Genomic DNA, 25,325 nt, shown 5'->3' with positions numbered 1-25,325 from the left:
CTCTTCAGTACTCACCTTTTTGGTCTGCAGCCTGACCTTGGTCTTGCCAACTCATAGGGGCCTCCAGAATCTCACTGGGAACCCCTGGCTTTGACGGAAATCACATTGCTGTGCTGTCAGGATTCCCTGATGCTGCCTTGATGAAGAGTACCGGTTCCTCTGTCCCTAGAGCCACTTCTCACCCACATGCCCCTGGCTATTTCTTTCTGGACAGTTAGTGGGTTATCATTTTGGGGATTTTTTCCCCCTATTACCTGTATATCTAAACTTTTCCCCAGTATTTCCTTCTTCCCACAGATGAGTAAATTTCAGAATATTTTTTCTCCCAATATGTTCTGTACTACAAAGCACCCAAGCCTTCTCTAACTAAATGTTGTGAGGTACCTTCACAGTTTGTATGAATGACTCCATCGGGTCTTTTCCTTAAGGAAAAGAAATGCTTTTAATTCTATTGCTGGATGGGCAGCAATTGGGACTTTTGCTTAGAGCTTCTAGAAACTTAGAAGAAGTAGCAAATTAAAACATCCATCTCCATCTATTCTGGACATAATGTGGGCCTGCATTAAAGAGGAAGTCAGTGCAATTTGCCCAGTTACCCATCCTTAGGATGGTCTGGGACTTCTTTCTTTCTTAAGAACCTGATTGTGAATGTCCTTGACTATGGGGAGTTATGATTTAGAAGGATTCCATTTGACTGTGTAATGTTTTTAAAAGAGCTGTTTCTGCTGCTGCTGCTGCTAAGTCATTTCAGTCGTGTCCGACTCTGTGTGACCCCATAGATGGAAGCCCACCAGGCTCCCCTGTCCCTGGGATTCTCCAAGCAAGAACACTGGAGTGGGTTGCCATTAATAGACACCAAATAGAAGAAAAATGGTTCTTCTGCTTCTCTGCAAAATTATAACAATGAAAATAATCAGAAACAACAATAACAAAGCATCTTCTTCCTGAAGACATTGAAAATTATACAGTCTTTGTGTTTCCCGTTCAGATTTTGGTTATTAAGAAACTTAGATCTCTAGTGTTTAAATGTATTATTCCACACTATATTCTCAAGACATTTTTCTCCACTCTCTATAAATGAGGTCTCACACTTTAAAACCTTTCAGATTTATTTTACAGTCCAGAGTGGTTTTTTGGTTTGTTCATTATTACTGTAAATCAGGTCAGAATATTTCTTATGTAGATAAGAACAAAAAATGCATTCAGAAATCAGAAACATTATACAGATATTAAGTGGTAACTATTAAAATGTGAACAACTTCATACTGAATGCATTCCACAGTTAAATATGCAAGATCACAAGACTGGTTTATTTTAAGCTAGTGATGGGTGTGTGTGGCAATAAGGATGGAGAGGTTTATCTGTGAAGAAATTGCTCTAAGAATTCAAGTCAATTACAGTCTATCTATATAAATTATCATCTATAGGAAGGTGACTATTATGTGGAAATACTCCAAAAAGAATTACTTTGAGCAACCTGTTCCTAGTGCATCCAGGAATTGTTGGCATGAAAACAATGACTAAAAGCTGTGTCTGTTGGCCTGGAACTACATAGGACAGTGACAAAACAGTGAGAGCAAAACTCCTTAATATTGATTTGCAGAGCTGTTCTTAAACATGACTGACATAGTTTTGAGCTGGACTAGTCTTTTTCAGAATGACACCAACGTTCAACAATGTTTCACCTCCAAACATTGCTCTCATATTCAGAACTCAGTATCAGTTATTAACATTATATAATATACAAATGTTTTAAATCATGCTTTTATTTTTGGTTTAGAGGACATTAAGAAAATTGTGAAAAAGGTTTTTTGTCTTAGTTTTACCCTTTTGCTCACCATTCTCTGGCAAATGGCCTAGCTAAAAGCTTAGTACAGGCTGCTAGGCGTGCCCACAGCTGATTGCTGGAGAAGCATGCCAAGAAGTCGTGCCAGATTTCTCATCATTCAACATGGCAGTCCATTTTCAACAGCAGAAGTCTGTCCTGTAGGACTCCAAATGCTTAGCAGCTTCTCAAGACTTTCCTTGATCATTGCTATAAAGATCTGGGTGAGGCCTTATATGACAAATAATATGTGCTAGGTGTTCATCTATCTGGATTTAGTCTTTGGTTATTTTTACCCCAAGAATTGATCACTGTTAAAAACTGTAGTATTGGGTGATCATTTTCTGCCACTCTTAGTTCCCAGAATTGTCTGTTTCAGATAGTTCAGGTATCACAGGACCCTGGCAAGCATCTTATCAGCTCACTTTCTTTTTTCGGTAGTGATCCTAGGGACTCACTAAAGACATAAAGAGGAAACAATATTTTCCTTTGTGACTACTGGCATTTCTGTTGCATTTTGTGTAATGCAAACAGTTTTGTGTAAAATGTTGCCTCCTTTGGGGTAAAAAATGAAAGTAGTATTGGGAACAATAATGGGAAATGAATGAGATTTGTGAACTGAATGGAAATTCAAGAGCTTGTTTTTCTCCTTTCACCTTGTGGTTAGTACAAAATATATTTTAGACCATATATATATATATGAAGAAGTGAAGTGAAAGTTGCTCAGTCGTGTCCAACTCTTTGTGACTCCATGGACTATACAGTCCATGGAATTCTCCAGGCCAGAATACTGGAGTAGGTAGCTTTTCCCTTCTCCAGGGGATCTTCCCAACCCAGGGATCAAAACCAGGTCTCCTGCATTGCGGGCAGATTCTTTACCAGCTGAACAACAAGGGAAGCCCAAAAATACTGGAGTGGGTAGGCTATCACTTCTCTAGTGGATCTTTTTCTACCCAGGAATTGAACTGGGGTCTCCTGCATTTCAGGTGGTTCTTTACCAATTGAGATATCAGGCAAGCCTATATATATATATATACACACACACACACACACATACATACATACATATACTTGTCTTTTTTTTTTTCCTGTGACCAGAACCAAAATTAGTGAATATATGATTATACATATACATATAAAAAACATATCATTTGAATGTGAAATGTGTGACTTGATGAGTATAGCTGTGTCTAAAGATAGATGTGTTCCATGAATACAGTGTTTGGATTTAGTACATATTTATCTCTTAGTAAGTTATGATTTCTCAACTTTCTTTGATGCTAAGTGATATTCTACGAATATCCATACTAGTTATTCAACCATTAAGATCCTCCCGTAACTCTTAGTAAATAGTCTCTGCTCAAGTCTCCAGAGTGACTCTGTGTGTATCCAGCCATGACTCTACCATTGTCCTAATCTTGATCACTGTTTTATTTATTGAGATGTAATTGACACATAGCATTACATTATTTTCAGGTGTACAATATAAGGATAAATATTTGTATATGTGGTGAAATGATCATAATAAGTCTAGCTAATATCCATTACCACCATGTTTTTTGTTGTGATGAGAACTTATGTTTTCAGTTCAGTTCAGTCGCTCAGTCGTGTCCGACTCTTTGCGACCCCATGAATCACAGCACGCCAGGCCTCCCTGTCCATCACCAACTCCCGGAGTTCACCCAAACTCATGTCCATCAAGTCGGTGATGCCATCCAGCCATCTCATTCTCTGTCGTCCCCTTCTCCTCCCGCCCAATACTCCTTATTTTATTTATTTGGTTGTGTTGGGTCTTAGTTGCAACATATAGGATCTTCACTGCAGTGCATAGACTCTTTAGTTATGGCACACGGGCTTGGTTGCTTTGCAGCATTTAGGATCTAAGTTCCCTGACCAGGGATCAAACCTGTGTCCTCTGCACTGCAAGGTGAATTTCCAACCACTGTATCTTTTTGACAATAGCCATTCCAAGTGTGAGGTGATATCCTGGTGATTTTGATGTACATTTCCCTCATGATTAGTGATGATTCACCTTTTCATAACCATGTTGGCCATCTTTATGTCTTCTTTGGAAACATGCCTGTTCAGATTTCCTGCCGATTTTTTATTTGAATTATTTGCTCTTGAGCTCTATGTGTCTTTCTATATTTTGGACCATATTAACCTCTTAACAGATATATGATTTGCAAATATTTTCTCCAGTTCAGTAGATTGCTTTTTCATTTAGTTGATGATTTCCTTTGCTTGCAGCTTTTTATTTTGATATGGTCCCACTTGTTTCTTTTTTTTTTTTTCCTTTGCTTTTATTACTTTTATTATTTTCTTTCGAATCCAAAATATAATTGCCAAGACTGTCAAGGCCTTACTGCTCATGCTTTTTATTCTAGGAATTTTATGGTTTCAGTTCTCACATTCAAGTCTTTCAACCATTTTGAGTTAGTTTTGGTGTATAGTGTAGGATGGTAGTCCGGTTTCATTCTTCTGCATGTCTGTCCAGTTTTTCCAACATCATTAATTGAAGAGACTGTCCTTTTGCCATTGTCTATTCCTGGCTTCTTTGTTGTAGATTAACTGACCTTATATGCAGAGATTTATTTTAGGGATCTCTATTCTATTTCATTGAACTATCTGTTTTTATACCAGTACCATATTGTTCTGACTGCTATAATTTTACAGTCAGGGAGTACGGTGCCTCCAGCTTTGTTCCTTTTCAAGGTTGCATTGGCTATTATAACTTTTATATTAGGATATAAATTAGGAATATATCTAAACATTTAAAATATTTATTTCTTATTTACCTTTAAAAATATAGTGTCCCCTACCTGCCTCTTGAGAAACCTGTATGCAGGTCAAGAAGCAACAGTCAGAACTGTACATGGAACAACAGACTGGTTCCAAATAGGAAAAGGAGTGCGTCAAGGCTGTATATTGTCACCTTGCTTATTTAACTTATATGTAGAGTAAGTACATCATGAGGAATGCTGGGCTGGAAGAAGCACAAGCTGGAATCAAGATTGCTGGGAGAAATATCAATAACCTCAGATATGCAGATGACACTACCCTTATGGCAGAAAGTGAAGAAGAACTCAAAAGCCTCTTGATGAAAGTGAAAGAGGAGAGTGAAAAGGTTGGCTTGAAGCTCAACATTCAGAAAACAAAGATCATGGCATCTGGTCCCATCACTTCATGGGAAATAGATGGAAAAACAGTGGAAACAGTGTCAGACTTTATTTTTTGGGGCTCCAAAATCACTGCGGATGCTGACTGCAGCCATGAAATTAAAAGACGCTTACTCCTTGGAAGGAAAGTTATGACCAACCTTGATAATATATTAAAAAGCAGAGACATTACTTTGCCAACCAAGGTCCGTCTAGTCAAGGCTATGGTTTTTCCCGTGGTCATGTATGGATGTGAGAGTTGGACTGTGAAGAAAGCTGATCGCCAAAGAATTGATGCTTTTGAACCGTGGTGTTGGAGAAGACTCTTGAGAGTCCCTTGTACTGCAAGGAGATCCAACCAGTCCATTCTAAGGGAGATCGATCCTGGGTGTTCATTGGAGGGACTGATGCTGAGGCTGAAACTCCAATACTTTGGCCACCTCATGCGACGAGTTGACTCACTGGAAAAGACTCTGATGCTGGGAAAGGTTGGGGGCGGGAGAAGAAGGGGACGACCGAGAATGAGATGGCTGGATGGCATCACCAACTCTGTGGACATGAGTTTGAGTGAGCTCCGGGAGTTGGTGATGGACAGGGAGGCCTGGCGTGCTGTGATTCATGGGGTCGTGGAGAGTCGGACACGACTGAGCGACTGAACTGAACTGAACTACTACTACTACCACCACCACCACTTGTACTACTACTACTAATAGCATCACTGATTCATCGATCACTTATCACAGGTAAGTCATAGTCCTAAGCATTCTACTTATTAACTCATGGAATCCACACAACACTGCTTTGAGGTACTATTGCTGTCTTCTGCATTTTTACAGGCAAAAAAACAGAACCATCAAGAGCTTATGTAACTTGTTCAAAGTAACACAGGTAGTAAATAACATAACTGGAAGTTAAACCTACAATGTCTAGTTTTAGAATCCAGGATCCTCATCACTACTGCTCCTATGCTAATTAAGCAAGCACCCCTGATTATTTTCGGTAAAGAATACTGTATTCTTTTCTAAGATAAACACATAGACTTGCCAATATGTTTCTTTAGATTTGACTTTACTGGAGCCCAGCTTTGCTTTGACATTTACAGATGGTCTAGCTTTCATCTCACTGCAAGACATAAAGCAACCTGGTATTTAGTTCACCTGCAAAAGGCAGTTAGGAAACCCTAGAGGAACCTAATTAAAATGCAGCACATTTCCAAGGCACCATATCTTGCTGTGTTGCCATAGAAACAGTGGGGATTTCTGGTCACTGACCTTTAAGGGAATCTGAGGATACATTTTCATAAGGTTCACAAGAAGAGCTACTCAAGAATATTAACTGAATTTGCAGGATCAACTTTCAAAATCCCCTATGCAATCCTATCTGATTTTAGAAGTATATTCTATCAGCAAAACCTACTAGAGGCTCAAACTGGACTTTTTGAAGGAATGTTTTTTAACTGCTTCCAATATACCATCTGTGCCACTGGATTTAAAATAATCAAAGGCAGTAGAAAAGAAACATAAAAGAAAATCTTAGATAATTAAATGGGAGACATTGAAGCTAAAATAAAATTGAGAAATAGTTTTGGTGTTATAGCTATTCTATTGCATTTTGACTTTTGAAAGTTAGCTTACTCAAAGAATAAAATATAGCATTACTATATCACAAAATACATTTAGAAAATCAAGGCTTATATAATTTAAAAATGTTATTAATTCATGTACTTTCATTTATTAATTTATAAATTCATCCATTAATAAATATGTATAATTGAAAATATTTTAGTTATACTTTATATATGTACTTTAGCCATTTGCTAGAAGCTGAGTACCCATGATGCAATAGGAAGATGAAAAAGCCTGCCTTACTATAATCTACTGTTACTATTTTGATGTTTTTCTCTTCTAATGAAAATAAATAGCTTAGTTTTAGACATGATATGCATAATTTACTTATAAGGAAAGATTGATCAGGGTATTAGGAGCTCTCTGATTTCTCCTAGAATTAGAAATAAATATGTATATATATGAGTATCACTTATTTTAGACATAGACACCTGAAGAAGACTAGAAATATAGTAATAATTTTATGTAGAAAAGCAAGGCTACTACCCCATTCTCTGGACTTCAGTGGGATACTGACATACTTGTGTATCCTCATTCTGAGAAGTGATGTGGCATAGGGGCTGAAACCACAGTTTGGACCCATATTGATTGGACTTCTTCTTTGGCCATTTCCCAGCTCTGTGGCTATGAGAACGTTACTTAGCCTGCAGGAACTCCTGTTTGCTCATATATAAGGTGAGGACAGGAATGGAATTTAGAGCTGTTTTGAGAATAAATCAAGTTACCATTGATCAATCACATCTATATTTGACATATAGTAATATACTGAAAGGAGATCCAACCAGTCCATTCTAGAGGAGATCAATCCTGGATGTTCATTGGAGGGACTGATGCTAAAGCTGAAACTGCAATACTTTGGCCACCTCATGCGACGAGTTGACTCACTGGAAAAGACTGATGCTGGGAAAGGTTGGGGGCGGGAGGAGAAGGGGACGACGGAGAATGAGATGGCTGGATGGCATCACTGATTCTGTGGACATGAGTTTGAGTGAACTCCGGGAGTTGGTGATGGACAGGGAGGCCTGGCGTGCTGTGATTCATGGGGTCGTGGAGAGTCGGACACGACTGAGCGACTGAACTGAACTGAACTGAACTGAATTAAACAAAGTATCTCCAATTCAAATTCCAGGGACAGAGCAAACGGGGAGGTACCAGCCCGGCTGCCAAAACAGAACACAGTAGAATGAATTCATGCCATATAAAAAGTCATGCAGTAGACAAGGAGTCTGTCAAGTTTTCAGTTAGAAAAGTTTGTTTTTCTTCCTCAATATGGATGTGGGAAGCACTATGATTGTCCTTGAAGTGTGTTTATGTGTCTGTGTATGCGTGCCATGAGTGTTGATCCAATAGTTACCCACTGGATGAGCCAGGATAGGGAATATTAATATCTCATGCTGGTGGGGAGCTTTTGAAAAAGATCCGACTTGGAATGTCAAACCACATATTCGATTGTTGTACTGCCAATTATGGCCAAAGCCTATCCTGACCTGTTTTGCTAAAAAGCATAGAGCATATGAGGCTAAATAACTCAGATTTGGGGGCATGAGGGCTGCAAAATAAACCTGAGAGCAAGCTAACCATCAGGCCCCTTGTCAGGTAGTTGTCTCAGTGGCTATGAGACAAGATTCCTGACAAGGCTTATGTGCCTTGCACTACTTTTTAAGTGCTTTGTTCAAAATAACTACTACTGGTGTATATCTTTCCCATGGTATTTTCTAAGCACATATTAGTGCTAGAATAGAAGGCTTCTTGTACAAAAAGATCTCATTTTCCATGTGGTTTCTTCATTAATGTATCTAATAAAACAAGAGACTTACCACTTTTTTCCAGTTTGACTATACAGCAGTTTAACATTCTCTATAGTCTGTTTCCAATTATACAAAAAGGCAAGTTTCTGTGGTGATCAGGCTTATAATCATTATATTGATCCTAACTTGCTTCCTTACCAATGCCTGCTGCTGCTGCTAAGTCGCTTCAGTTGTGTCTGACTCTGTGAGACCCCATAGACGGCAGCCCACCAGGCTCCTCCGCCCATGGGATTTTCCAGGCAACAGTACTGGAGTGGGGTGCCATCGCCTTCTCCGTTGCCAATGCCGAATATACATCAAATTACTCATGATTGCATATAAGCTGCCTAGCACTTCTAAAAGTTTCTTAAAATTGTATTTTCTACTGGTGACTTTTTAAAGGGACTATGCTATTTTTCTCCTGAACAATTAAAAAGATAAATCAAAAGATTGATTTGTATGCATCTTTTGACATGCAAATTTACTGTCAGTACCAATGTGGCATTAACATATCTTCCCTAATTAAAAAAAAAAGGAGGAAATAAACTTTTCTAGAGATATATCCTGGAATTCATATGCTGAGCAGAATTCAAAGGCATCCAGGAAATTTTCATAAATCTAGAGATCTTAAGGCAATTCTTTGTTAGTTCCCAGAGATGTTTAAAAGGTATTTTCTAGAAGGAAAAACATTTGTTTTAAAAAAAAGAAAATGCTACGTTAAAGTTAAGTTCTCTTGGAGCCTTTAATGTACTAATATCCCTTATGAATATACAAAGAGGACATCATCAAAATTATCTTATACTTCACTATTCTATAGAACTCAGTTTTTGTTTTTATTTATTTATTGAAGTATATAGTTGATTTACAATGTGTTTCTGCTGTATAGCAAAGTGATTCAGGTGTGTGTGTGTGTGTGTGTATTCTTCTTCATTATGGTTTATCCTGGGATACTGAATATAGTTCCCTGTGCTATACAGTAGGATATTGTTTATTCATTCTATGTATAATAGTTTGTATCTGATAATCCCAGACTCCCAATCCTACCCGCTCCCCTGGCAACCACAAGACTGTTCTCTACATATTAGTATATTAGCCTGTTTCATAGATAACAGTAGTTTCCTTCGTGTCATATTTTAGTTTCCACATATAACTGATATCATACCGTATTTGTCTTTCTCTGACTTACTTCACTTAGTATGATAATCTCTAGTTCCATTTATGTTGTTGCAAACGGCATTATTTCATTCTTCTTATGGCTGAGTAGTATTTCATTATGTATATGTACCACATCTTCATCTTTATCCCTCTTGTCAATGAACATTTAAGTTGTTTCCGTGTTTTGGCTATTGTGAACGGTTGCTATGAATATAGGGGTGTATGTATCTTTTAGAATTATAGTTTGGTCTGGATATATGTCCAGGAGTGCAGTTGCTGGCTCATATGATAATTCTATTTTTGTTTTTTTGAAGAATCTCCATACTGTTCTCCATAGTGGCTGCACCAGCTTACATCCCCACCAACAGTGAAGGAGGGGAACCCACTCTTTTAGTATAGCCTCTTAAGATACTGCTGTTGCTGCTGCTGCTGCTAAGTCACTTCAGTCGTGTCCGACTCTGTGTGACCCCATAGATGGAAGCCCACCAGGCGCCCCCGTCCCTGGGATTCTAGTGCATATCAAAACAAACTTTGGACAGTGTTGCTTCAGGAAATTTCCTCAGTAAAGGGTTAATATTTCATCTCTTCATTTTTAAACACCTCTAAAACTCCTCCTCCTTCAAATGACTGTTAAGAAATTTAAGTTAGTTGTGTTAGTTCTCATTTCATGTTGTTTATAAGCATGCTTTTATTATTAAAGTGAGAGGGGATAAAATTTTTGTAATGAGATACCATTTTATTTTAATTTTCACCATTTATATACAAACACAAGTTAATAAAACATACCACAAAGCAGTAAAATTTTATAGTTAATATTTATAGGTGCATAGTTTCATGCTCACATATTTAAGTATTGTATATATTAACAAATTTCACAATACATCATTATTCTTTAGAATCATTAAAAGACACCATAAAATCTTATAATCTATGATAGTAAATCACTCACAATTTTTCAACAGCAACAAAAAAATAGTGAAGATTTAGAAATAAGTGGTAGTCACTTAGGTGTTTTTAATTTGTTTTAACATTTTATATTTGAAGCCACAATATCCACAGCACACAAAGACCCTGCTACCATATATTCAGTGAGAGGGAAGCACCGAAATGCTGAGTTGGTGGGGCAGGTACAGATAATCCAATCACTGCTGATGGAAGACTTCAGAACACACTGTGAAAACTTTGAGAAAAATGTCATGACTGAGCATGTTGGAACTGAGCACTTGTACAGGGTGGAACATCTGTCAGCAGGTCTCAGGAAATTGGGAGCAAAGATATCTCTTAGGCTTCGGGTTCGTAGTCCTGATACCCTTCCTAGTATAAGGAAAATCAGAAAGGCAACATGAAGTTTAGTATAAGTGACCAATAATCAAGGGCTTCAGGGAAAATGGGATAGGACATGGCTTGCCATTTTGAAAAAAGGATATAGTCCTACAGCTCTGGAACTATTCTCCTACATCCAATACAATTTTCTTTTTAATAGTTTCATCTGCCTGTCAAATACAAAAGTGAATTAATTAGGGTGGTAGTCAGAGTTAGATATCTGAATTCTATTTCCAGATGTGCTGTTTAACAAACTGTGACCTGGTCCTGTAGGACAAAGTATCTAGTCTGTCTAATTGAAGAAAATGAGAAGTGTGAGAACCAAATCAGGTAATTTTTTAGAAAGAAATTAAGACACTTAAAGACAAGTCACATTGTCCCTCTTTTTACTTTCCCAATTGGAAATTTCATCTTCATCTGCAGCTTTAATTATTCCTATTTCAGAGCTCCTCCTTTCCCCTACAATATTTGAATAACACGTACAATAAAAATATTAATGGTCTTAACCAAAGAGGTCAAATTAGTCCTCCAAGAGTTGACTCACTGGAAAAGACTCTGATGCTGGGAAGGATTGGGGGCAGGAGGAGAAGGGGACGACAGAGAATGAGATGGCTGGATGGCATCACCAACTCGATGGACATGAGTTTGAGTGAACTCCGGGAGTTGGTGATGAACAGGGAGGCCTGGCGTGCTGTGATTCATGGGGTCGCAAAGAGTCGGTCATGACTGAGCGACTGAACTGAAAGAACAACTCTAATAATATCAGAATCCTGCTTAAAAACAAACATGTTTTCAATACTCAAGGTGTTTTCTGAATGAAGTATAAACTTAAATGGCTAGGTTTTTCCAGTATTTCACAAGTTATCTTGGACCGATCTCTGCAGCCTTCATCTGTCACTATTCTCAGAGCTTGAATCACATTTAATTACTCACTGTGCCTCAGACATATCCACCTGGATTCCCAGGCACGTGTGCCTTGGAGAGTTTCTTGTGCTAGAATGTCCTTCTTTCATTTTGACCTGTCACATTTCCCACCCTTTCCCACCCAGATCACCACCACCTCTTCCATAAAACTTACCCTAATTGAGCTAAAAAAATCTTGTAAAATACTAACTTTGTGCATGGTGTGTATTTTTGCCCCTGTGATGCCTTGTGCATAAAAGGCTGTAATGTTTGTCATTTATTTATCATGATAAATAAATGAAGGGATACATTTGTATTTTTTTTTAATCAAACATCAGTTCAGTTCAGTTCAGTTCAGTCGCTCAGTCGTGACTAAAGTGTAAACTCCCTGTGTAAGAACTAGCAAATACTCTTTTATTCTCGATAGTGTTTATCATTGTGCCATGCATTGGGAGCCCAAAAAGTTTGTTCAGGATTTTCCATAAGATCTTACAGAAAAATCCCAAATGAACTTTTTGGCCAACCCAATATAAAAAAAAAAAAACAGAATATTGGTAAAATTAGGAAAATAAACAATTTAATCTGTTTCTACAGGTGGGAGATTATCAATATACTTTTAAAAAATGCCATGAAGAACAACCCTACTATAGCACACTTTAACTCAGGTTTTAATGGTGATGTCTTGTTTTGATATCAAGGTAATATTCTCACAGAATCAGTGCTCCCTCTTCTATTTTTTTGATAAGTTAACTGACATTAATTGTAATTAGTTGATATTTCTTTAAATGTTTGGTAAAATTTACCAGTGAAGCCATCTATCTAGTCCTGGAATTCTCTTCATGGCTAGGTTTTTATTTTTTTAATAATTCAATATTTTTGTTAGAAATCTATTCAGATTTTCTGTTTCTTCCTGAGTCAGTCATTCATCTAAAGGTATTTTCTAATTTCCCTTCTGAAACATTTTCTATTAAAGAAACTTTAAATTATGCTGTTTAGAATGATAGACTGAAATATATCCATTATTAAAAACCATGCATTTATCATATTTCTACTCTATAATTTTGATTTACTATGCACACATCCAGCTGGAAATGTATGGTCAATAATAATTACGGTCTCTTGGTATTTAGTTGATTTTGCTAACTTTCCATTTGGGGATTTGTTTTAGAAGGTAAAGTTTCTAGTAAAATAACTCTTTAATGTAGGGATCAGCAAACTCTTTCTGTAAAGGGCCAGGCTGAAACTATTTTAGGCTATGTGGTGCACATATGGTCTCTGTCACTGCTGCTGCCTTTTTCAAAAATAACTCTTTACAAATGTAAAAACGATTCACAGCTTGCAAGTTGTCCACACGCTAGACATCCTGGATCTGGCCAACTTGTGCATCTAAAGAGTAAGTCATTCTCTTTAAGAACAAAGGTAAGGGAAATCTGAAGGTGACAGACTTGGGGTACTGATTATTAGGCCCAATTTTAACTTTTAAGCTTTCTGTTTGGAGTTTTATATGTATAACTTCTTACCTCAGAAGGCATTTCATAAGCCTCAGTGTCAGGATCCACAGGCATATCTTCCAGAATTCCTTCCTGGGAGGCTCCTTCTTCACCCTGATATTTAAATGAAAAGCAAACAAAGATTATGAAGAGGTACCATTATTTACTTCTAAAAATCACAATCATATTTTGAAAAAAAATCTTATACACAGAACTGGCAGGGATGTGTAAAAAATGACACTCTTTAATATTACTGATAACATTCTAAACTATACAGTGCCTTTGGTAAAACATTGAGGCTACATGTGTTATTTACCCTAAAAAATGTATGATTTTTTTTTTGTCAAGTAATTTACCATTCAGAAAACAATCCAAAGCTAGAGAACAAAGGTGTTTTTAATAGGATCAGTGACAGAATAAAAAATTCTTAACCTAAATATTCTAATAGATGATGAAGAGATAGAAAAATTATCATTCAGCTCAATAGATAATTATGAAAGCATCTATTACTATTACATAAGTTATATGAAAATAACCTCTTTTATAATGTTTAGCAATATGTAAGTGTTGTATATATTATAGATATAATAGGTAAATTCAGATACAAAGGTGAAACATACTGGAGGAAGGCACAACAAAATATTAAGCGTACTATTTGTTGGGCAGTTATGCATATATTTTTGGAAGCTTTTAACTTATGTATGCTTTTACATTATAAATGGTTATATATTTTAAACTTTATTTCTAAAGATGGAAAAGAAAAAAACTGAAATTTCAAGATTGAAACTGTATGTATTTGGAGGAACAAAAATCAAATATTTGGTCAGAAGTAGGATATCACAAATTCAACCTGAAATGGTCATGGTTTTATTATTGTTCTTCATTAAATACCTTTTGTTGCTTTGCGTTTATTCCAGAAAAGGAATTATATAAAGGAGTCATTGAAAATTGAAAAAACAAGGAAGCAACATGAGCCTATATAGAATTACTCAAACATATCAAATAGTCCTTCAGTCAATGTGGCTTCTATTTAAAACTATGCCTGATGTGGGGCGCGACCCAGGTGGTACTAAAGAACCCTCCTGTCAATGCAGGAGACATAAGAGATGCAGGTTCGATCCCTAGGTCCCTCCAGATGCAGGTTTGATCCCTCCAGAAGATTCTCTGGAGGAGGTCATGGCAATCCAATCCAGTATTCTTGCCTAGAGAATCCCATGAACAGAGGAGCCTGGCAGGCTACAGTCCATAGGGTCTCACAGGGTCGGACATGACTGAAGCGGTTTTCCACGCACACGTCTGATGTAAATAACATCTCCGCATGTCTTCATCATGTGAATGACTGACAGGTAGGGAGAGGGATAAGGAAATGGCTGACAGCGAGAAAAGGTCAAACTAAAGCCCATTCTTAAATTAGCTGGGCAGAGAATTTTATAGGTCATCCTCCTCTGCCCAACTCCTATTTAATTGATCTAAAAAGTCCTAGCTGTTTACAAATGAAATAAGGTAATATAAACCTTCCCTAAAATACTTCACTTCTAAACATGGAGTAAAGGTGGTATTTTCAGTGTTTTACCTTTTGGTAATTTCAAGAATACAAGTTCTGCTGATTGGTGGTTAGATATAATTGGTGTTTAGATATAAGGACTGTAATATCACAAGACTTGAGTTTAGATCCTAGATGCTAAAGATTCCAGATCTTTCATGATGTTGGGCATGTTTCTTAAGCTTTCTCTAAGCATCAAATAGCCTTGGTGATAAAATGGGGCAACAATACCATTTTTTCATTGGGAGGAGCCAGTGACATCATTAGCCCTCTCATTAGTATTTAGATTAACTTTTAGTGATAGTCAAGTATGAAGATAATAAGGTTAACTTCCTGTTACTATCATTGTAAGCTCTTAGAGCTTTATTTTTCTAACCTAATTTGTTTAAAGATTTTGATACAGACTGGACAAGTCAATACGCAGAACTGACTTGCTTTCTACCACAAATAAGGTGTTAATTGTACAACTAAGACTGGTGAATGTTATTGGATATGTGTGTCTATGTGTACTTGAGTGTGTCTGTTGCACCTTTCAAAGTTCATCCAAGAAATGAATTCTTTGGCTAGATTGATCATGTATTGGGTTCAAGTGAAAACTACCCCTATTAATTTTAAGTAATGATTTGCTTAGATTGCAAGTATTTAATAATTGCTTATTTTTAAAAGTATATGCTTTTCTGACCATGTATTTACCTAATCCTTAAAATTATACTTCAAATATCTAGTTTTTAAAGTAAAATATATCACTTGTGGATCAGAGCTTGAGAAACCATAGATATACTATTAAAGAGGCCAAGTGATGAGGCAGAAATGAAGATACTTAAATAAATGGGGGAAAGTGGAAACAAGTGAAACAAATACCAGGATGGTCAATAATGTCAAAAGAAGAGGCCTATATTTTCAGATATTGTTATTCTCTAAAAGGAATATATGTTGATTTCACAAGTCTGACTGCTAAGACTTTAAATGTTGTTCTTTAGAGAAAAAGACTATTGATTTCATTTAAATAACACATTAATATTAATAAGCTATCACCCTGCTTATTTAACTAATATGCAGAGTACATCATGAGGAACGCTGGGCTGGAAGAAGCACAAGCTGGAATCAAGACTTCCGGGAGAAATATCAATAATCTCAGATATGCAGATGACACCACCCTTATGGCAGAAAGTGAAGAGGAACTCAAAAGCCTCTTGATGAAAGTGGAAGAGGAGAGTGAAAAGGTTGGTTTGAAGCTCAACATTCAGAAGACAAAGATCATGGCATCTGGTCCCATCACTTCTTGGGAAATAGCTAGGGAAGCAGTGGAAACAGTGTCAGAATTTAATTTTTTGGGCTCCAAAATCACTGCAGATGCTGATTGCAGCCAGGAAATTAAAAGACACTTACTCCTTGGAAGGAAAGTTATGACCAACCTAGATAGCATATTAAAAAGCAGAGACATTACTTTGCCAACCAAGGTCCGTCTAGTCAAGGCTATGGTTTTTCCCATGGTCATGTATGGATGTGAGAGTTGGACTGTGAAGAAAGCTGATCGCCGAAGAATTGATGCTTTTGAACTGTGGTGTTGGAGAAGACTCTTGAGAGTCCCTTGGACTGCAAGGAGATCCAACTAGTCCATTCTAAAGGAGATCAATCCTGGGTGTTCACTAGAAGGACTGATGCTAAAGCTGAAACTCCAATACTTTGGCCACCTCATGCGACGAGTTGACTCACTGGAAAAGACTCTGATGCTGGGAGGGATTGGGGGCAGGAGGAGAAGGGGACGACAGAGAATGAGATGGCTGGGTGGCATCACCGACTCGATGGACATGAGTTTGCGTGAACTCCGGGAGTTGGTGATGGACAGGGAGACCTGGCGTGCTGTGATTCATGGGGTCTCAAAGAGTCGGACACTACTGAGTGACTGAACTGAACTGAACTGAACTGAAAGATATTTACCTATATTACATTACATGAAGTAGAAATAGCTCATAGACCTCCCATAAGGCAGAATATCCTTAACCACATCTTCCCCCAACAATTTGGATTTAAAGAGGTTTAGTAATTTGCTCAAACAAGCACAGGTAACTCTAGACTCTGTGCCCTTAACCACTATCCTGAGTTACTTTCCCAAAAGAATTTTGGGATTCAAAATGTTTTATCTACAGATTGTAGAAACTGAGCAAAAGGAAATTCTGTCATATCCTTGACTATGCCTTGACTCTTCCTTTAGGACCCAGTTAACAGTCTATTCCTTGTAAACAAAACTGTCTTATAACTTGATTGCTGAAATCCATCAAAGAAGTTTATTCACAAGCATTATATGTTCTATGGGCCTTTGTACCCTTCATACTATAAAAGTTTACCCAGAAGGGGGAAAAAAAAAGTATTAGTCAAAACACAAGTGAGAATTGCCTTTGTTTATCAAAACACTGATAAATTCTCTAGTGTATATATAAAAAAAAACTAGTGAGGGTTAAGGAAATAGTGGGGATGAAGTGGCACTATAAAAGATAATTACTCAAAATTCTTTAAAAATATGGGTCATGATGCTCAGTTTCCTATTTTCTGTCCAGTGTGCGCTGCAGTATAATTTCACCATCCTACCATATCCTTCACACATAGCCTACTGGCTCTAAATATTCATTAAAGTGCTATCCAGGGGTCAGAATGGGATGGGACTGTACGAGGAAAGCACAGCAGAGGTAGGAGATGGACTGCATAATTGGAAGCAAGGAACTGGGCAGAATCAACCAGGAAAAATGTGTCACAGGAAAATCATCAAACATATATCTTGCCTTTCTGGTAAAAAACTGTACCCTAGGGTAAACAAATAGTTGGCCACAGGTTTTCTTTATATAGATACAGTCTTTTCTTCTAAGAAAGGAATGAATTAGAATTCTATCACTTTTTTTTTTTTACAAGGATCTAAGCAAGGATCATTAATGGCTTGCCAATGTGACATGAAGAGATATAACCGCATACATGTGCCCTGATGGCAGACATATCAACACCTATAAAAATATCTTTGCCAAACATTAGAATTTTACTGAAACCTAAATATCACTAGAACTGACAGTTTACAGCAAATATAAGAGACTGAAAAACAAGTTCACATCATTGGATGCAATCAGCAAATTTTGGACTGTAGGAAATGATACAAGACAAATAACTACTTCAACAAGTAAATTTTGCAAGAAAAACAAGTTTTGGGAAACCTGTAAAGTGGAATTGAGAGAGCATTAGAAAATTACAATTTAAGAATCTTATTTCAGTCTTATTTGGAATCCTAGTTCAAGAAAATGAGAAACAAACATGACGGGAGAATTTCAACATTGCTTTGGATATTTAACTAAGGAATTACTGTTTATTTTTAAAATGTAATATTGGGATTTTACTTAAAGACATTCCTTAAATTAAAAAAATAATCAAAAGTTTTTAGATCAAAGAAGATATCTGGGTATTTGCTTGGAAATTATGTGGTTTGGATGGACAAACATGAGTAGGCTGTATAAGAAACAGGAATCTATGTAGTGGTGATTGGCTGCATTTGAAGGGAAGCAGGATATATACTCTAAAATGTGACACTTTGGCAGGTGGATTACTTGAAGTGAAGGCAATCAAGGTCCAGCAGACTCAGGAGTAGCTTTTTACCTCCTCCATAACTGCCAGAAAGGGCATGGATTAGAGGCCTGTACCAGAAAGAACTCTTACCAGAGATAACTTTATTATTTTTTTAATATGAAAGCTTCATCTGCATGGCGGGGCAAACATCTGATTACCAGACATCTGTTCTCATCTCCCTGTGAATTGCCCTCCTCCCCTTTGAAACTCTGGCCCCTATCCTATTCTTTAGCTCAGGGTAGTATATAAGCCTCAATTGCTGACTGTCTTTGAGTTTCATGTCTTTGTGGGGCTCCCATATGTATAAAATCAAATTTGTATGTCTCCTGTTAATCTGTCTTTTGTCAAAATTTAGTTACGAGACCAACCAAAGAACCTATAAGGAATGAAAGGAAAATTTTTCCTCCCCAGTAGTCTGGTGCCCAATGTGGGGCTCTCCTTTGGCTGGACATCCTTTGTTCCACGGCTGCTACAGCTGAGAGATCCTGGAAGGTCTGGTAGGTCAGAGTTCTTACCACATCAGTTTCTTGGATCTCTGCCTGCAGGATGTGGTAGAAACAAGAGTAGGGAGAGTTCTTTTCTTTTTCTAGATTTAGATTAGCAGGAGAAAATATTTGTGTGACCCACTATCTTTGGTATAGTGACTCTGGTAAAGATTTGTTATGAATATTCTTGTTTTCTTTTGTCTTTTATGCTGTTTGTCATAAAGAGGGAAATCATAGGGTTGAATACAGGCACAGATCCCATAAGCTTGTTGTTTAAACTGGTCTCACAGACTGGTGAGTTCATTGTTCTCACCAGGCTGACGTCTCTTTAGACAAGTTTTGCTGTGTTTCCCCATATTAAAAAATAACAACAGATAAAGTATTCTTTTTGTCTTGCTCAGCCACATCTGCCTTCCCTTTCCTGTTAAGATTTGCAGAGAATAATTCTGTCCAGATCACTAGGCTCAGGGTATAAAGAATACTTGTGTAAATCTTGAAAGCCAGGAAGTGAATTTAGCACAATCACTTGGGATAGGTGGTAGACCTGGCTTCACTGCTACTTACAACAACTCCTACTTTTCCAGGGCCCTGTAATTGGGTTGGGTTCTGCTGGCTTCAGGCTTTCCTATGCAATGCAAATATATTCCGGTGCCCCAATGCAAAGAATTGGTGTTTATGGATGGCAGTAGTTCTAGTAAATTATAAAGTCCTTTTAACCTCCCCTTTCACAGATTTAGAGAGGCATTAAAAAGATTAGTTGCACGTTCACTATCCCACTTACAGGGACTCTGCTAAGATGTATTCTCCTGACCATAAACATTATTTTGGATGTAATGTAGTTAATAGAGAAAACAGACAGTTCGCTGTGGGGAGAAGGGGCATTCTTAAAGAAGAAACAGATGGCCCTGGCCCTCCTAAATAATCAGGGAAAGGATCAGGTTGAGGCCAGTATTCAGGGGCTAAGAGATGCAATAGTAGAGGTTTTTCCTCCTGAGGTGAGTTGGTTGAACACTGAATTGTACAGTCAGGGGGAAAAAAAAGAAAAACACTAAAAATTTTATCCAGAAGTTTAAAAGGCATACAGCGTTAAACCCTGAACTCCAGAACATAGAAAGCTTTTGATTTCTATCTTCTTTGGAAATCTCCTTGGTATAAGGGGGCAAATTAAGATAATGTATTTGAATGGGTGAACCCGCCATTTGATATCACTCAGGCTGCAGCCCAACTCTTCGAGGAATTAAAATCAACAATCCTTGTCTAATTAACCTTCACAAAAGCAGAAATGCACCTCTAGAAACAATGCAAAATACACCTATCTTTTACAAATCTCCAAACTTCCCCTTTTGATCTCAAAATGCTTGCACACACTTTAAAAGATCAAGACATTGAAACAAGTGTTCTAAAAAGAAGGAAAGTAATAAGTATTCTAGACTTTGGATAATAAACACACTCCAAAACTCCTTGTAGACATCATGCATTATTTGTCCCTTGAAGAAGTAAATCTTCCATATCTTTCAAATGTAAACACCCCAGGGAGATAACTAACACACAGCCCACAATCATCTGAGACAGAAGTAAACAAGGGGGTATGGAGAAAAGGTTTTTGAAAATACAAACTGCTATAAATTTTCCCTTCCTCAAAGTTTAATCCACAGCTCCCATAAGATTACTTGTCAAGAACACATACAAATCTTAAAAGTCTTCTCCACAAAAATTAGTAAAATGCTTTAGCCATTTGAGTAGGTGAACTTCACTTGTTCCACCTTCCAGAGACACAATTTGGATTCAGCTGTTACATATGAACTAGAGAGCTCTGTTCTGTTGTATCTGATTCTTGGCTACAATTTTGGGATATGTCGACTACAAATTGGCACTTGCCATCTACCTCTACAAGGATTAAATCACGTGCTGCAGCAGCTGCTGATTTTCAACACACCCTGAAAGGAGTTCAGGGGGGAGAGCAGAGATGACGCAGTCTGTGCTCTGGGAAAACTCGCAGGACAGGTCTTTAGATAGATATTTTCAGGAGTTGATTTTTATTAAGCCCAATTCTTGTATGTCCCTACGCCTAGAAAAAAAGCACTAAAATCCTTCATGGTGATGACTGTTCCTTGTGACTACCAGAAAGCTTCTGAAAAATATGTGTCTGATTGTATGTCTCCCTCCCTTCACCAAAATCACATATATACTGACCGTTCCCCTGCTTCTTTAGAGCAGTTTCTCAAAGCTATCTGAAGTTCTGTCTCTTGGACTTGCAGTACTCATTCTGCCCCCAAATAAAGCTTAACTCGCAGCTCAGGTAGTACATTTTTTAGAGGCTGACATATAGGATCTCTATATGTCTGTGTATTTATACACGTCTAATTCAAATCCTGAAAGATGATGTTGTGAAAGTGCTGCACTCAATATGCCAGCAAATTTGGAAAACTCAGCAGTGGCCACAGGAGTGGAAAAGGTCAGTCTTCATTCCAATCCCAAAGAAAGGCAATGCCAAAGAATGCTCAAACTACCACACAATTGCACTCATCTCACATGCTAGTAAAGTCATGCTCAAAATTCTCCAAGCCAGGCTTCAGCAATATGTGAACCGTGAACTTCCAGATGTTCAAGCAGGTTGTAGAAAAGGCAGAGACACCAGAGATCAAATTGCCAACATCCGCTGGATCATGGAGAAAGCAAGAGAGTTCCAGAAAAACATCTATTTCTGCTTCATTGACTATGCCAAAGGCTTTGACTATGGGGATCACAATAAACGGTGGAACATTCTGAAAGACATGGAAATACCAGACCACGGGACCTGCATCTTGAGAAACCTGTATGCAGGTCAGGAAGCAACAGTTAGAACTGGTCATGGAACAACAGACTGGTTTCAAATAGGAAAAGGAGTACGTCAAGGTTGCATATTGTCACCCTGCTTATTGAACTTATATGCAGAGTACATCATGAGGAACGCTGGGCTAGAAGAAGCACAAGCTGGAATCAAGATTGCCGGGAGAAATATCAATAACCTCAGATATGCAGATGACACCACCCTTATGGCAGAAAGTGAAGAGGAACTCAAAAGCCTCTTGATGAAAGTGAAAGAGGAGAGTGAAAGTTTGGCTTGAAGCTCAACATTCAGAAAACAAAGATCATGGCATCTGGTCCTGTCACTTCATGGGAAATAGCTGGGGAAGCAGTGGAAACAGTGTCAGACTTTATTTTTGGGGGCTCCAAAATCACTGCGGATGCTGATTGCAGCCATGAAATTAAAAGACGCTTACTCCTTGGAAGGAAAGTTATGACCAACCTAGATAGCATATTAAAAAGCAGAGACATTACTTTGCCAACCAAGGTCCGTCTAGTCAAGGCTATGGTTTTTCCCGTGGACATGTATGGATGTGAGAGTTGGACTGTGAAAAAAGCTGATCACTGAAGAATTGATGCTTTTGAACTGTGGTGCTGGAGAAGACTCTTGAGAGTCCCTTGGACTGCAAGGAGATCCAACCAGTCCATTCTAGAGGAGATCAATCCTGGGTGTTCATTGGAAGGACTGATGCTAAAGCTGAAACTGCTATACTTTGGCCACCTCATGCGACGAGTTGACTCACTGGAAAAGACTCTGATGCTGGGAGGGATTGGGGGTTGGAGGAGATGGGACGACAGAGAATGAAATGGCTGGATGGCATCACCGACTCGATGGACATGAGTTTGAGTGAACTCCGGGAGTTGGTGATGGACAGGGAGGCCTGGCGTGCTGTGATTCATGGGGTCACAAAGAGTCGGACACGACTGAATGACTGAACTGAACTGACTGAACTGATAGATGTATGTTATGCATATATGGTATTTTTCTACCTCTTGAAGGTATTGCCACAAAGACTTTGTTAAAGATAACAACAACTGACTTTAACTGGCTTAAAGAAAAATATGTACTTATTAATTTATATATTTTTAAATCCTCAGAAATAATATACTAATCCAAATGCTCTCCAAGTTCATGTGGTCTGTGGTAATCTTTGATAAATAAAACTAGTTTAAACTTGTCAGTTTAATTAAAATAGGTATATCTTCAGAGCTTTCTACCTAGGTTTACTAAAAGTCAAATAAGCTCATATTATCTCTGTTACAGAATTTGTCAGAAGGAAAAATAACCTAAGATGATGGCTTGCTGCTTTAATTTCTCATGAAATTTTATGAGTATTCTAAACATGGTTATTAAAAACAAGTACATTAAAAATTGTAAAAGAGATACAAATTTTAAGTGAACTTTTCAAAAATAATTATGTTTTACTATATGTCCTAAATCTCTTTGGTAATGTAGAGTTCTGCTATATTAAGTTAAATGATGGACATTCATTGAGGTCATTTCCAAATAAGATAGAAACATCAATTATTGAACATAGGTTTATCCACTTTTCACTTATTATAGAGAAATTAAAGATATTTGCACCTGTTAGTAACATGTCTTTTGCCACATTAAAAAAAATTTTACTATGAGAAAGTGTATGCTTCAAGAAATTATGCAATATACTCCTAAAATGCTAATCTATGGAATATTAGTCTGACAGTTCACAAATTTTTACTTAGCTTTCACTAGATATTAAGATTTCCAAGACTTAAGAATTATAATACATACATGTAATTAAAACTCTGCAAGAAGGTAAGATGTGTTTGATCAAAGGTATGAAGTATACAGATGATTTATTAAGGGAAAAAGACTAATTTTGTCCTAAAGTAACAGTTATTTCTCTTATTTTCTGCTTTTTCATTTTGAACTAAATGGATGTACAAAGTTGAGGAGAAAAGCGGGGAGGGAAGAAGAAAAGAGAATTTTGCCTTGTGTAGTTAAGTTGGGTAAAATTGATTAAATTTATAAATCTTTTTTAAGAATACGCTTTAATAACAATTAGTATATGCATATTTGTGTAAAATTTTCTTTAATCTGTTAAAACAACAAGATTTCCTTAGACTAATGGTCTGTCTTTCATAAGATTGCAAAAGGTTTTTCATTACCCTTATAAGTAATGACTAGAAGAAAGATTCTATATTTTATCAAAATCATTTATTGTGCTTCATGTTATATTTCCAAATATTTGATTACTTAAGAAAGCTGAGTCTTCTCTATTAAAAGAGCTATTTTTTTTAACAACTATATAACTTTCTGTATTTGCCTGCAAAGTATTTTATTGTCACTTTGGTTATGTGGATAACTAAATATTATGTCACAGTGACCTATGATCCTATTTGAATTTCCCAAATCACACTCTAAATGAAATAAATAATTTTGCCCTTGAAGTAACTGGCATTTTCAAGAGTGTCCCTGAAACAGCTCTAAAAATTTATTCTCTCATCATATATATATATATGTATAAATATATATAAAGGATGTTAAACATTGTTTATTTGATGTTAAATTATTGGTAAGCATTGTCAGGCAGGAAGTAATACTAAATCTTCTTTAAGTTATATTTCTAGATGTATGTTACTAATGCATACTCCAGAAATTGTGTACAATTCCTAAAAATATTATATGTAATGCTTTCAGTCATAATTCCAGTTACCTAAAAAAGTCACAAAAAAATAATCAAATTTCCTTATCAATTGCATTATAATGAATACTCATCAAATCTTTAACTGTGACTTGTTTTATCTTTTGTGATTAACAAACACCTTCTGTTTTACTCTAATGCTCTGGGAAAAGTGTACCTGCAAAAGTGCTTCACCTTTAAGAGGACTCCTGGAAAGGAATATAACAAGTATTGATTTCTGATACTTTCCAATCATAAAACCGAACAGACTCAAGACTTCAAAAATACACTATGGTACTAATGGGAAAAGGTGGGTGGGAAAGGATAAACTGGGAGTTTGGATTCCGTTCCGTTCCGTCGCTCAGTCGTGTCCGACTCTATGCGACCCCGTGGACTGTAGCCTACCAGGCTTCCCGGTCCATGGGATTCTCCAGGCAAGAATACTGGAGTGGGTTACCGTTTCCTTCTCCAGGGGATCTTCCCGACCCAGGGATCGAACCCGGGTCTCCCGCATTGGAGGCAGACGCTTTAACCTCTGAGCCACCAGGGAAGCCCCGGTTTGGATTACCATGTACATATTATTGTAGATAAAATAATCAACAAAGACCTACTGTATAGCCTAGGGAATTATACTCAATATTCTGTAATAACCTATATGGGAAAAGAATCTGAAAAAGAATCAGTCAGTTCAGTTCAGTCGCTCAGTCGTGTCCGACTCTCCGCGACCCCATGAATCACAGCACGCCAGGCCTCCCTGTCCATCACCAACTCCCGGAGTTCACGCAAACTCATGTCCATCGAGTCGGTGATGCCATCCAGCCATCTCATTCTCTGTCGTCCCCGTCTCCTCCCACCCCCAAGCCCTCCTAGCATCAGACTCTTTTCTAGTGAGTCAACTCCTCGCATGAGGTAGCC

General features: G+C 37.4%; 1 protein-coding gene across 5 annotated transcripts in view; it reads right to left on the bottom strand.

The window, feature by feature from the left end:
- Positions 1 to 10,346: 10,346 nt before the first annotated feature.
- Positions 10,347 to 25,325, bottom strand: part of SNCA (synuclein alpha) — a 163,447-nt gene continuing 148,468 nt past the window's right edge. For 4 of the 5 annotated variants that reach the window (XM_088836037.1, XM_088836039.1, XM_088836038.1 and 1 more), the window contains exons 5-6: positions 13,297 to 13,380; positions 10,906 to 11,043 (exon numbers count right to left, since the gene is read on the bottom strand). In XM_088836037.1, coding sequence (XP_088692163.1) covers positions 10,996 to 11,043; positions 13,297 to 13,380 — 132 coding nt within the window. In that variant the 3' untranslated portion in view covers positions 10,906 to 10,995. Of the gene's footprint in view, positions 10,865 to 10,905; positions 11,044 to 13,296; positions 13,381 to 25,325 lie in introns of those variants that run through there. The other variant, XM_055434948.2, reaches the window with a different exon arrangement.

This window comes from Moschus berezovskii, chromosome 5 (genome assembly GCF_049115385.1).
Source record: "Moschus berezovskii isolate FMDL1 chromosome 5, NW_MosBer_1.0, whole genome shotgun sequence".
NCBI classification, from domain to species: domain Eukaryota; kingdom Metazoa; phylum Chordata; class Mammalia; order Artiodactyla; family Moschidae; genus Moschus; species Moschus berezovskii.
The sequence above is the reverse complement of the archived record's forward strand: the minus strand, read 5'-3'. Positions and strand labels throughout refer to the sequence as shown.